General features: G+C 39.5%; 1 protein-coding gene and 1 long non-coding RNA gene across 2 annotated transcripts; both read left to right on the top strand.

Annotated features, from left to right (window-relative positions):
* The first annotated feature begins 2,454 nt into the window (after positions 1-2,454).
* LOC104107349 (uncharacterized) lies at positions 2,455-3,094 on the top strand. Its single transcript, XR_011411720.1, has 2 exons — positions 2,455-2,594; positions 2,712-3,094. It is a non-coding gene; the product is annotated as an uncharacterized lncRNA (long non-coding RNA).
* A 4,549-nt stretch (positions 3,095-7,643) lies between these two features.
* Positions 7,644-8,959, top strand: LOC138900035 (uncharacterized). The gene is made up of 2 exons (XM_070186736.1): positions 7,644-8,300; positions 8,420-8,959. The coding sequence occupies exons 1-2, from the start codon at positions 7,644-7,646 to the stop codon at positions 8,957-8,959; spliced, it is 1,197 nt and encodes a 398-aa protein (XP_070042837.1).
* Positions 8,960-13,919: the final 4,960 nt, after the last annotated feature.

The raw sequence follows: 13,919 nt of genomic DNA, 5'->3' as shown, positions 1-13,919 counted from the left end.
ATCACGGCCTTTTGTTGGTTGTGCTTGATTACAGGGTAGTGCTCTCTGAGGCCTTTGGTATTCGAACCGAACCCAGGGTCATGGCCCCGATACTCCCGAGGGCGGGCATTTTGCCCGGACCCCGGCTCGGACGGCTCCTTGCCTCGATTCCGGTTTCTTGCCGTCACGTCTCTTGCTCCGTTTACTTCATCGGAAATTGAGGCGTCTCATAGGCTCAGTTTCACCCGTATACAACAAAGTAAAAAGGGTGAAGGAATAAAAGAGTTTCCTGTATAACTTATTTTTTTTGCTAAAACCAAATGAAATGATGGGACAAAAGGGTCCTTTGAAATATTTGAGCACCCACCCACGGGATTCCAATGTCCCAGCCATCATAACAGCTTTAGGACCGCTTTGATAGAAAGTGCTCCAACGTTGCCGTATTGTTCATCATGATTTAACACCAAAGCAAATTAAAAAAAAAACGATGGGAAGTCGGGAAGAATATATAAAAGAAGTCGGGTTGAAGTTGTAGACTAATAGTTGTAACTTGTAGTTTTATTTTACACGGCACTAAGAGTTGTGGTGGGAAAGATCCAATTTCTCTAAACTTCAATAAAAAAATTCAGGTTCAAAGCCTAAGGATAAAAAACATTTTTTAGTAGAGAGTATTTCTCCATTCAATGCGCGCTTTATAAAACGCGAATTCAGATTAATCGACAACGAGTTTCGAAAGATAATATCACAAATTGTCATATAATTATGATTTTTCTTTCCACAAAAGTCACATAATTATATTTTGTAATATGATAATCACAAAACTTTCACCACCTAACACGTAAAATTCACAATTGTCAGAAATCCAATTTTTCGATGTAATATTTTTTACTCCATATTTTTTATTTTTTAGTTTTTAATCTAATAAATATTGATCCAATTAAAAGAGGGCCGACTCGACTCAAACCCACCTGCATAAATCAATCAATCAATCAAACAATTAAAAGGGTCAATAAATTGGAAAGAATATTTCACAAGGTATTACTTTTGATGCACTATAACTAGTATTTCATCCGTCCCAATCTATGTGGCGGTGTTCGAATTTCGTTAATCGAAGGAATTTTTCTCTGACCAAATTTTTTTTAATACTTTTTACATATTTTAAATTATTAATTAGTATAATTGTAGAAGGTGGGATTACAAACCTTCACGGTGTTTTACATGTATTTATTATTTTTTATGGTGTTATACGTGTTTTATAGAATGTTGTTAAACAAGATGTTGTGGAAAGAGCTATACATGGTCTTAAAATTTTGCAAGGTGCTACTAAAGTATTGAAAAAATAGGGCTAAAATAGTTAAAAGGCAGGTAAAAAAGTTAAAAACTAGTTTGATTCTCAAAATTCGAACACCGCTATATAAATTGATAAGGAGGGAGTACTAATTATCGATGCATCTGAAGTAATATCTTGCATCTAAAGTAATAATTGTAACCTTTTTAGTTGTTTGATTGATTGATATATGCGATAGATTTTGGGTCGGGCCGGAGCGATCCTTTTTTAATTGGATCAATATTTATTAAATTAAAAATAAAATAAAAAAATTTGGAGTAAAAGATTTACTGCATCGGAAAGTTGAATTTTTCATTAGTTGTGACTTTTTGTATTAGATGGTAAAAAATTTTGTGATTATTTTGTTAGAAAACATAATTATGTGACATCGTAGTAATATGACACTTGTGATTAAACCGAAAAATCTTTATCTTGCACTACTTTCTATGGAATTCTCTCAATTCTTATATCTTTTCCTTCTCCGCTATTCATTATTGTCCACCCTACTCCAAAACATTTAAACAAAAAAATGAAAAAAAAGTAGGAAATAAAGGCTTCTGCTATTGATGTTGGATATCTGGAGTGGTTGAACCATGACCATAAAGTGATTTAGTTTTGGATGCAGGTGTGACATTTTATTTTGTTGATCATATCTCTCGTGACACTGATAGGGAGTTACACCGAGATAAAAAAAGACTAGATATTTGAGTTAAAGATGAAAGTTGTATTACCTTTAATTTATTCTATATAGACTATAGCCATCTTTGCTTTAATTACTACTATAGTGCAATCCCATCACTTTTTCTTATCCTTTAGTTTTACCCACAACCAAATATTTATCCTCATGAATCATGTTGCATGTACTATCAGTTCCCTTTCTCCAACGTTCTTATCTTTATTTAAAGCCATACCCTATTGCCAAAAATAACTTCTTGCTAGAGTTTCCATTTTGCTACACATCCAAGATCAAGTAAGTCCAAAATCAGGTCATAAAAATTGATCCTTCTCTTTTTTTACTATAAAAGTTTGCATGTTAGTTCATTGAGTAAACATTTTATGATCTTTTAAAGAATCTTTGTTTGAATTTTCAGTTACTATAGTTTAGAAGAGGAAATGGAAGCAGAAGCCACGCCAAACAAGGATATGAAGGTGGAGATTAATTCATTGCCGGAGACTCCATCGGAAATTATATCGCCGACACCGGAGAATTTTCCGATGACGGGAGGATTAGCAAGGCAAGGAAGTATGACGAAGAACAGTTGTCTTTGCTCTCCGACGACCCATGCAGGTTTTTTTTTTTCTTAAAAAAAAATCCATATAAATCAAATTCAAATTTATTTCTTGGGAAATTTGCGCGAGTACCATATTAAACTATAAGCTTTGATGGTAACGCAGGTTCATTCAGGTGCAGGCTTCATCGTGCTCCGACTACTAATCCAAGTCTCCAGAGGACTAAAAGTATTGAATCAAATCCTAAGGCTAATCCCAATGCTTATATAACTAGCTAGCAATATAATGGTATTTCTATAGTTCTATCGGAGTCATACTAAGAAGTACTGGATTATCATATTACTATTATTATTGTTGAAATTTGTCGGCCAATTGTATTTTTTATGTATGTTTAATGTTGGTTGTATTTCTTATTTTGTTGATCTGTTATTTTTGTTTTCACTTATATATAGAGACTGTAAAGATTAAAGTTCTTAGAATGAAAGGGCTTGGAATATGCATGTAAATGTAGAGAGTTTTTTCGTGTATTGAAGATATTAAGGGAAATGGCTTGGAGTATGCAAGTTCGTGAAAATTCAAATATTTTTTTTTTTTTTTTGTTAAGAGGGAAACCCGTCGCCGCTACACTTGGTGCGCATTGGGTAAACCTCCCTGTGTAATAGTCTGCAAACCACACATGAAAGATAATCCGCACTAGGTAAGTCATGTGCGACATGTTCGATCTCAGGTCATCCGTATGGATGACCGACCTCCAAACAAACTGGACAATCCCGAAAGTTTTCAAATAATTATAATATGCAAAGTTGAAGTGTGAGTGGGGGCTGGGAAAATTGTTGTGGAGTTGAAAAATAGAGATGCCAATATGGGCGGGCCCAGCTCAATCAGCCCACGCAAATTTTGGCATTTGAAGAGTTGGGGCAGATCGGCCCGCCATCTTGATGGGTCTTTAAATGATCAGCCCAACTCTATATGGACCATGAGCCCCACGGCCGGCCTACTATTTTTTTTAATAATATTTGGTCATATTTTTCTTTTTAGTTCTAAGCTAAAAATACCAAAAAAATTACAATAATATTTGCAAGTCAAAAAATATCTTTTTGGACCGTATGCTTCTACAAAACTTAATAACTATTAAATTTGTTTCAATAAATTACGATAAAATACTAAAAAGGTACAACATTTCATTCATTAAAGGTAAAAACTCAAAATACGATATTTAAGAAAATTTCCATGACACTTATGGCATATCCACGCAAATACAACATCTTTATCAAATACATTCGAATTCGCTTGTGATGAGGTTGTCTTAACATCTTTATTTTACATAAACATCTATATTTTTAATTAAATATTTTTTATTATGCCCACGGGCCAACCCAGGGGCCGCCCGTTGGTAAGCCAACTCAAGGCCCCATATCTATTTGAGGGGGGGGGGGGGGGACTAAATTTTCTAATATCAAATAGCTGCGTATGATAATTTTTAAAAAAACATATCTAGTATATCAAAGAAAAAATGCATTTTTCATGAAAAAGAAAATAAGAGATAATTTGGTAATATGAATAGTTACTTTGATTCACCTCTAAACTTTAGGTGTGAATATGTTTCTTGCCTCCTTTTTACACTATCATCATTATCACGAGGCCCATATTACTTTGATTACTTTCTCTTTCTTTACAAGTCCACTATCTCATAAAATATTCTGTCAAGTAAGATAGCAAAAGGCAATTGCAACCCGTTTTTGTCAAGCTTTCCCGACATTGCACCAAAAATATTGAAGCAACAAAAGTAATATCCAAGTTATCTATGACTGTTTGTTAAATCAGGTTCAATTATTCCGTACTTTTCTTATTACTTTGCATCGTAGAATTTGTTATTTTTTTATATCTTTTGTTTGTAAGTATATGCATCATCTTTTTATTTATTTATTATGAATTTTAATATGTCAACAAAAAAATATGAATCCGCGTATTTAAAATGCTAAAAAATGGAAGAATTTGAAATTTAATACAATCCCAAAAAGGAGCGCTTAATTAATTTTACTAAATGAGTTTTTTAATACCGAAAAACTTAAAGCACCTCCTTGAAATTTGACTTTAGGCCCCAAACACCATTGGGCCGCCCCTGGGCCAACCCAGCCCAGCCTCGATCAAGCCTTATAAGTCGCGGGCTTACTTGGACTGAGCTAAAATTGTGTAATTTCTTTACATAAGATTTATATATAAGGTAATCATAGATAAATTTCTAGTATAAACATTAAATAATAATTTAACAAAATAATAACTAACATACTGTAACATGTTAATATACTAATCATGTAAAACAAATTACAACTTAAATCCATGGAAATACCATGGAAATATAGTAATTTCCAACTGCTAAAGGAAAAATAGAGATCAAAGAAGGGAATATAAAATAGTGTGCTCAATGGTCCAATTGTCCACCACAATGGAAGATCTTGAAAGCTAGCATGCAATCTTGTTAAATCAATGCAACCCTACATCACAGTTGCTAACAAGAATTAATTTAATTAGTGTAGCCTCAAGAAGGGGCAACTTTTGATTTTATGCGAAATTATTTGTACGATTTTGCAAAATCTGACATATCTTCTGGTCATTGCATTATATTTGCAGTTACAACATTTTATGCAAACCCAAACAAAACACTATGAATATGTCTCTGTCAGCTAAATCAAACTCCCAAATAATGTGTCATGCTTGTTTGGCAATTACGTGGAGCAATAATAGTAACAAAATGTGAAATTCCCGAAACCCAATTGGACAGCCTTAATTCTCAAGCAATTTAACTTTATATGCATGTGGATACAAATAATTGACACACACCACATGATGCAAATAACCAAGATTACAAATGTCGAACACATAGATCTGTAAGATTAATAGTGTTGCACACTATACCAAAAAAATAACTAACATAATTATTACGATAAGAAAAAATCGTTTCATCTTCTGCTATTAAATTGAGCCTTATTAGCTGTTTTGTGCACAAATTACAAATGATATTGTTTACCCTAAAATTTGAGTAATAATTAAACTTGTTTAGTGGTTTTAAGGATACGTGATTTAATCCAATACTAATTGACAAACAAGGAATTGAAATAGATAATCTGAATAGTAAAATAAATCAAACCCAGTTCTAGTAGCGCTTTCGACCTCGATTCGAGATGGTCTCGAGGTGGGGTAAGAAGAACAGTAAAGAACAATGATGAACATTAATGGATAGTAAGTAAAATAGAGAGCAGCTTGTTTGTATATTTTTATCAGTGAATCAATGCCCCTTACAAATGAATAAGGTCCCTCTTTATATAGTAGATGAGTCTTAAATAAGGTACAATTCTAATCACGAAAATAATTCTCATGATTGACGTCAATAACCGCTTGATTTAATCTGTTTCGAGATTTCCGCCGAGATCTTCGGTCGGTTGCTAATATTTCGCCAATCCGTTATTATGCCTTACTCGAAGTCGGTCATGCTCGGTCTCGATCTTTAGCGAGTATTTCGATCTTCGTGCTCCATACTTTACCATTGAGCTCGAGCCTGGTTCATTACGAGCTTACTCTCGAGGCAGCTCCTTGTGCCTATGAAATCTGATATGCTCGATTTCGACCGTATACAGATAGTCCCCGCGTTTCTTGGAATAAAATGATAAGAAACGGTTTGAGCCTTGATTTTTCGAAACCTCGATCATGATGTCGTCCTTATGACGTAAGTGACGGGCGTGATTGAAACGTCCCGTCAGTTTAGTTTCCCAAATCATTAATGTTTTTCAGTTAGCGGTCGGCCACTAACGCCACTGAACCGTCGTTGTGAACCTATAAATAACCGTTCCTTCATTGAATCAAACTTTACTTTTGCTCTAATCAAACTTCTAAGTATTCTCTCTCTTTTCATCTCCTCCTTTTCGTCATCTGTAGAACCATCGTCGTTAGCACCGAAACCACCAGTTTTTCATCTTTCTTCGCTCTTCTTTACTTATACAAATGGCGAAAACCTCAAAGACTGTATTGCAGAAGGAGAAAGCTTCTTGCTCCTCTTCCCGGCCGTCCGGTGGCAAGGCGTCTGCGGAGCCGCTTCCCCATGAATACGTTCCCAGCCTGTATACTCTAAAATCCGACTTTAAGGTCGAAAACCCCTCATCGATCTCGGACCGATGTGAGCATGTGTCGATTTACATGTGCTCAATATCGAAGAGTCATCTCGAGGCCGTGAAGAGGGACTGCAACTGGGGTCCCGAGGTCGTGTTGCAAATTCCTGCTCCCAAAGAGAGCATCACCGCCTATGTGGAGGGGTTCTTAAGTGTTTACACTTACCCCTTCACATTGGGTCCCCTCGACCCAGTAATTATTGATCTCTGAAAAAGATATCAGGTCACCCTCGGCCAAATCCACCCCTCTCTATGGCGCATAGTAATCATGCTGCGCTTCTTCTCTAGCAAGGTCGAGGGGCTAGAGTTTACTCTAAATCAACTCATACGGTTGTACCGGCCTCAAATCTACCGAGTACTAATTAGGCTCCAACGCCGGACAACGAAGGCCTTGATCTCGAGCATCGATGAGGACAAGGATCGGGGTTGGATGAGCCATTTTATACAGGTGAGGACCTGCGACATTATCCCGGAAGAGAAGATGTCGTTCCCTGAGGAGTGAAACTTCAACCGTAAGTGATCTTTTAAACTTTGCCCTTCGTACCTTCTTCGACTTCGCCCGACATCCCCTTTCGATATGCAGTTGTTCCTTGGATGCCTCAAGCGGTACCTGACCTCGAAGATTGGGTTCGGAAGTTAGCCTTAACTTCCACATATGCCGAACGCGCATGGCGTGATTTGGCAAAGGGAAGATGGGAGGCCAAGAACCACGGTAAGGATATCATTTTTCATGTTCTAAAACATTTTTCACACTCCATTCATAACTAATTTTCTTTCATGCAGGCCTAACTAAGGATGCCATTTTGAGGCCTTCAAGTGGTGAATAAGAAACCAAGTCCCCGGTTCCGAAGCCGGGAGAAGACAAGAAGAGGAAAACTGTCTCGCAGTCCAAGGACCTCAAGCCCAAACCTCGAAGGGTGAGGAGAAAAGTAATCGCTCTCACGATGGACTCGGTCCAAAAACTGAGAGACGAAGAAGAAGAAGAAGAAGAAGAAGAAGAAGAAGAGGAGGAAAATGCCTCGGCACTGACGGTCCGACCTAGGAAAGCCGCCGAGGTTACCAAACCTTCTGAGCCGACGGCGATTGCTAAAATCAAGCCTCGTGTCGAGGAGGCTTACAAAAAGAAATCGAGTGAGGATCCTGAATTACTAGAGGAGGAAAATGCCTCAGCACTGACGGTCCGACCTAGGAAAGCCGCCGAGGTTACCAAACCTTCTGAGCCGACGGCGACTGCTAAAATCAAGCCTCGTGTCGAGGAGGCTTACAAAATGAAATCGAGTGAGGATCCTGAATTACCAGAGGTCGAGACCATTTCTCAGCCATCTGCTACTTTATCGGACGAGGCCGGTTCTGAGACTCCGAAGATTGATCAGAGCATCCCGAGCAACTTGCTCGGGACTATGACAGCAGGTCACTTGCCTTATCTCTCGACCTTTTCTGAGGAGACACTAAGGGAAGCTCGAGAGTTGAAGACTCCTGATATAGGCCGACCCTCTAGTGTAGGGGATCCCTTTCGGGATTGCTTTACTGGAGTCGATGATGCCTCTGATATCGGTGATGCTTCTATTCTTTTAGAAGAGGCCCAACGTCTCTTATCTGGGGTAAGAATCAGTTTACTACACTTCTTTTCTTTACTCTTCCTTTTCTTTTTCTCTAAATCTGACTTGTGTTTTCCTTTTTTGTATAGGCCTTCGCCAAGTTTTGAGCTGACCTTAGCCAGTGTGAAACCGAGCTCCAAAGGGTCTCGGAGGAGAAGAACGCTTTGAAGCTTCTTTGCGGCCAAAAAGACAAAACTATAAAGGACCTTCAAGAGGATTTGGCCAAGGATCATGAAAAAGAGGCCGAGCTAGATAAGCAGGTGAGCATCCTTTTGATAAAGTACGGACTCGACCCAACTGTGGAGGCTAATACTTCATTATCTCAGCTACAGCAAAAGGTTGAAAAGATGGAGCTGCTTCGAGGAAAAGTCGATCAAGTAAAGGCCGATTGTGATCGGTGGAAGGAGAATATGGACCGTCCGGTTGCGGAAAAAGAAACTACCTCGGCCAAACTATCATCGGCCGAGGTTCAACTTCGGAGCGTCAAAGAGAAAATTTCGTCCCAAGCCAAGAGGATCGAAGAGATTGAAACCGATCTTGCTAAGGCCAAGGTGGAGATCGAAAAGACAAAAGTCTTGGCGGACAAGTCCATTGCCATGTACCGGGCCGATGCTGAGGCTGCTCAAATACAGGTAAAGGAGGCTTCTGACCGAGAGCAATAGATCATTGACTCGGCAAAGTGTCAATCCCGGAGGGAAACCCTCGAGAAAATCCATACTCGAGGTTTTGACCTATCCGAGGAGATAGCCCGAGCCAAGGTGCTTGAGGCTGAAGCTAGGCAGCTTTCCTCCTTTGACAACGAAGACGATGATGAAGAAGGCAGTCGAGGTGGATCCAATGAGGGGCCTGAAGGAGAAGTTGCTCCCGAAGAAGAGGTCGAAACTGGCCGTAGTTAGGACTTAGTTTCTCTTTTTGTAAGACCTTGATCGGTCTCTTGTACATAACCTTTTCTATCAATATATAATAGAAAAAAATTCTTTTGAATGTCTTCTCAATTTTATGTTCAAACGTGTTTTGTGCTTTTGCCTTTTGAAAGTTTTGTTATTGCAGCCTCCGTAATCGAGTGAACACTAGTTCGAACTTAGAACAAAATCCTTAGGTTTTTTAGACACGCAAGGGCGGGTCCCCGAGCTCAATAATATATTCGAGATTTCGGATGGCTTGATCGATACCATGACTGCACTATTTTTATAATTGAGTTCGAGTATGTTTTGAACTTAGAATAGAATAAACCCTTAGTTGTTTTATCAAATAATGGGTAATTTTCGAACTTACAGTAACATACCTCTTAAGGTTTTATGGTGGATCCTTGAGCTAAGTTCAAATCAACTTTATTTGAACTCGGAATAGTGAAACCCTTAGGTCCGAGTTGAGTGAGAACAAAGTTTCGAACTCTAAATGTATTGACCCTTAGGCTCTTTTAGGTTTGGCCCATATGGCCTCTAAAAGACGGCTATTATTTCCCCATTTCGGCTTATTACCCATTGGGTTTTTTGAGGGTCCGATGTCGGTTGAAAACCTTTTGCTTTTTGTGCCTTATCACGTTTGTGTTAAAGATAATTTGATACCTCTTAAGTTTTTTCGAGGGCTGATTTTATCGAAGCCCTTTTGATTATTTGCCGAGGGTAGCCTTTTTTAACCGGTTTTTTAGAGAGTTTGAAGGCCTATCGTTATTGCGGACTTCGAACTTCTCTGAGCCATGTTATTTAGGCCGTAGCCTTTAGTTTGGCCATAGCTTTTAGTTTGGTCGTAGCCTTCGGGTACGCCTCTTGGGCTTATTTCCCAATAACATTTCGAACTTGTTTGAAATGTCAGTCCCCGAGAATGGTGTCCTTGGCCTATATATCGAGGGGTGCCTCTTTGAGATCTTATGCATTTGTGTTTAGATAACTCGAGTATGCCTATCATCGATGGTAGTCCCCGAGTGTATATTTGCACTTTGTCTCTTGAGCCGTTTCTCGCAATATCATAAGCATGAGATTTGTATAATAGATAATTTTCTTCGAGACACAAAATGTTTAAATGAAGAGAGAATGCTTCTTTGAATAGTTTATACATGCGCACATATTTTGTCATCGGGGCTCGACTAATTTATATGGACACGGTTCACTTGACTGTTTGGTCCATTACAAAGCTTCTCTATTGAGGCCCTTTGACATGAAGTACTATTCTCGAGAATACAACATCTGAGGGTGATGCCCTCCAGTATTCGAGGTTGATTGCAAAGAAGCCTTGGATACTATTGAATTGTTCTCAGGTAGCACATAATTGTTTCCTCGTTAAAAACCTTGCTGGGAAAATCCAGTTGGGATAAAAATCGATCTAAGGAAAAAAGAGTGCAACGCGTACTTTAAAACATGAGGTCTCGATGTCTTTGGTCGAACTCTTGCAATGAGTTAGCGTCGAATATATATAAATGAAAGAAGGGAGAAAGTCATACCTTAACAATAATATTGTTTGAGAAGTGATATGTTCCAGTTGTTTGGTAATGGTTCGTCGTCCATCGTTCCGAGTTTATAAGACCCTTTTCTGACTATATCGAGGACTTGATAGGGTCCTTCCCAATTCGGACCGAGCTTTCCTTCATTAGGATCTTGAGTGTTAATGGTGACCTTCCTTAGGACTAAGTTCCTGATCCTGAAGTGGCGAAGGTTGGTTATTCTATTGTAGTACCTTTCGATTCATTGCTTTTGTGCAGCCATTCGAACAAGTGCCGCTTCTCGTTTTTCATCTAATAATTCGAGGCCAGTATTTATAGCCTCGCAGTTCGATTCCTCCGATGCATGTCGAAACCTTGCGCTGGGTCCTCCGACTTCAACTGGAATTAAGGCTTCGGAGCCATACACTAAGAAAAACGGAGTTGCCCATGTACTGGACTTCAATGTTGTTCGATATGCCCAAAGGACTTCGGGCAGAATTTCTCTCCATTTCCCTTTAGCTTCGTTCAACCTTTTCTTCAGGTTTTGGATGATAATCTTGTTCGTCGATTCGGCCTGTCCGTTCCCACTAGGGTGATACGGTGTTGACAATATCCTTTTAATTTTATGGTCTTCGAGAAATTTCGTCACTTTACTGCCGATAAATTGCTTACCATTGTCACATACTATTTCTGCGGGTATCCCAAATCGACACACGATGTGATCCCAGATGAAGTCTATAACCTCTTTTTCTCTTACTTTCTCGAACGTCTGTGCTTCAACCCATTTAGAGAAATAGCTAGTCATAAATAAAATAAACTTAGCTTTACCTGGTGCCGTTGGAAGGGGGCCGACGATATCTATCCCCCATTTCATGAATGGCCATGAATATAGGATTGAATAAAGTTGTTCTCCGGGCTGATGGATCATTGGTGCAAACCTTTGACATTTATCACATTTTCGAACAAACTCCTTAGTATCTTTTTCCATGCTATCCCAGGGGTATACTGCTCTAATGATTTTGTGAATCAGTGATTTGGCGCCGGAGTGGTTCCCACAAGTACCTTCATGGACCTCTCGTAAAACATAATCGGTGCCTCCTGGCCCTAAGCACACTGCTAATGGTCCATCGAATGTTCTTCTGTATAATGTTCCATCTTCAGCCAATGTGAATCGAGCAGCTTTGGTTCGTAAGGTCCTCGACTCTTTAGGGTCCGATGGGAGCTTTCCATTCTTCAAGTATTCAATATATTTATTCCTCCAATCCCAGGTGAAGCTTGTAGAGTTTACCTCGGCATGGCCTTCCTCGATCACGGATCTCGAGAGTTGAACGACAGTCCCCGAGCTGATCTTATCTTTCTCGACCAACGACCCCAAGTTTTCAAGTGCATCGGCCTCACTATTTTGTTCTCGAGGTACATGCTGTAAAGTCCATTCCTTGAAACAATGCAAAGTTACCTGCAGCTTGTCCAAATACCTTTGCATTCTATCCTCTCGAACTTCGAAGGTTTTATTTACTTGGTTCACCACCAGTAAAGAGTCATACTTGGCTTCAATGACTTCTGCCCCCAGGCTTTTAGCTAGCTCGAGACCTGCAATCATGGCCTCGTACTCGGCCTCATTGTTAGTCAACCTAGAAGTTTTGATAGATTGCCTAATAGTGCTACCCGTGGGCGGCTTCAAAACGATGCCTAGCCCGGACCCATTCACGTTTGAAGTGCCGTCTATGAAAAAGGTCCATACCCCCGATGACGTACCCGATTTTAACAAGAGTTCCTTTTCCACTTCGAGTACGAGGGTTGGCATGAAATCAACCATGAAATACGCTAAAATTTGAGAATTGATGGCCGTCCGGGGTAGATATTCGATGTCGTACCCACTGAGTTCGACGGCCCATTTGGCCAATTGGCCCGATAGTTCGAGTTTATGCAAAATATTACGAAGTGGGTAAGTGGTTAATATGTATACGGGGTGACATTGAAAGTATGGTCTTAACTTTCTAGAGGTGCTTATCAGTGCAAGTGCCAATTTTTCTAAGTGTGAATATCTAGTTTTTGCTTCTCCTAAGGTTCGACTTACATAATAAATGGGAAATTGCGTACCTTGCTCTTCCCGAACTAAGACACCACTTACCGCGATTTCTGATACTACCAAGTACAATTAAAGTTTCTCATCTGCCTTTGGAGTGTGAAGCAGTGGTGGGCTCGATAGGTATCGCTTCAACTCTTCCAATGCATGTTGGCATTCCGGGGTCCAGGCGAAATCGCTCTTCTTTTTGAGTAAAGAGAAAAATTTGTGGCTTCGATCCGATGGCCTCGAAATGAATCGGCCTAAGGCAGCTATCCGTCCAGTTAGCCTCTGTACGACTTTTACACTATCCACGACGGTGATGTCTTCGATGGCCTTGATTTTATCGGGGTTGATCTCGATCCCCCGATTTGATACCATGAAGCCAAGGAACTTGCCCAAACCAACCCCAAAAGCACATTTCTCGGGGTTGAGCTTCATGTTGTATTTCTTTAAAATCTCGAACGTTTCCTCCAAATGAGCCAAATGGTCCTCTGCGCGCAGGGACTTAACTAGCATTTCATCAATATAAACCTCCATTGATTTACCTATTTGATCTTCGAACAATTTATTCACTAGGCGTTGGTAAGTAGCTCCTGCAATTTTTAGCCCGAAGGGCATTACATTATAACAATATGTTCCATACTTGGTGATAAATGAAGTCTTTTCTTGGTCTTCCGGGTTCATTTAGATTTGATTGTACCCGGAATAGGCATCGAGAAAAGTAAGGATCTCGTGGCTGGCCGTGGCATCGATCATGCGATCGATGTAAGGCAGTGGAAAAGAATCTTTGGGGCACGCCTTGTTTAAATCCTTATAATCTACACACATTCTAAGTTTGTCCCCTTTTTTAGGGACTACAACTACATTAGCTAACCATTCGGGATATTTTACCTCCCGAATGGATCCTATTTTGAGAAGTTTACTTACCTCGTCTTTTATGAATGCGTGCTTTACTTCGGACTGGGGTCGTCTCTTTTGCTTCACCGGTTTGAATCTAGGGTCCAGGCTTAGCCGATGTCTCGTTACCTCCGGTGGAATCCCTGTCATGTCTAAATGGGACCAAGAAAAATAATATATGTTATCAACAAGAAATTGGATAAGTTTTTTCCTGAGTTCGGAGGTTAATCCCGTTCCC

Source organism: Nicotiana tomentosiformis, chromosome 10 (assembly GCF_000390325.3).
Source record: "Nicotiana tomentosiformis chromosome 10, ASM39032v3, whole genome shotgun sequence".
Taxonomy (NCBI): domain Eukaryota; kingdom Viridiplantae; phylum Streptophyta; class Magnoliopsida; order Solanales; family Solanaceae; genus Nicotiana; species Nicotiana tomentosiformis.
This window is presented reverse-complemented; position numbering and strand designations above follow the sequence as displayed.

Coding starts and splice junctions, on each gene's coding strand:
- LOC138900035 (XM_070186736.1), top strand. CDS start 7,644: ATGGACTCGGTCCAAAAACTGAGAGACGAAGAAGAAGAAGAAGAAGAA. Junction 8,301..8,419: donor CCCAACGTCTCTTATCTGGG/GTAAGAATCAGT, acceptor GACCTTAGCCAG/TGTGAAACCGAGCTCCAAAG.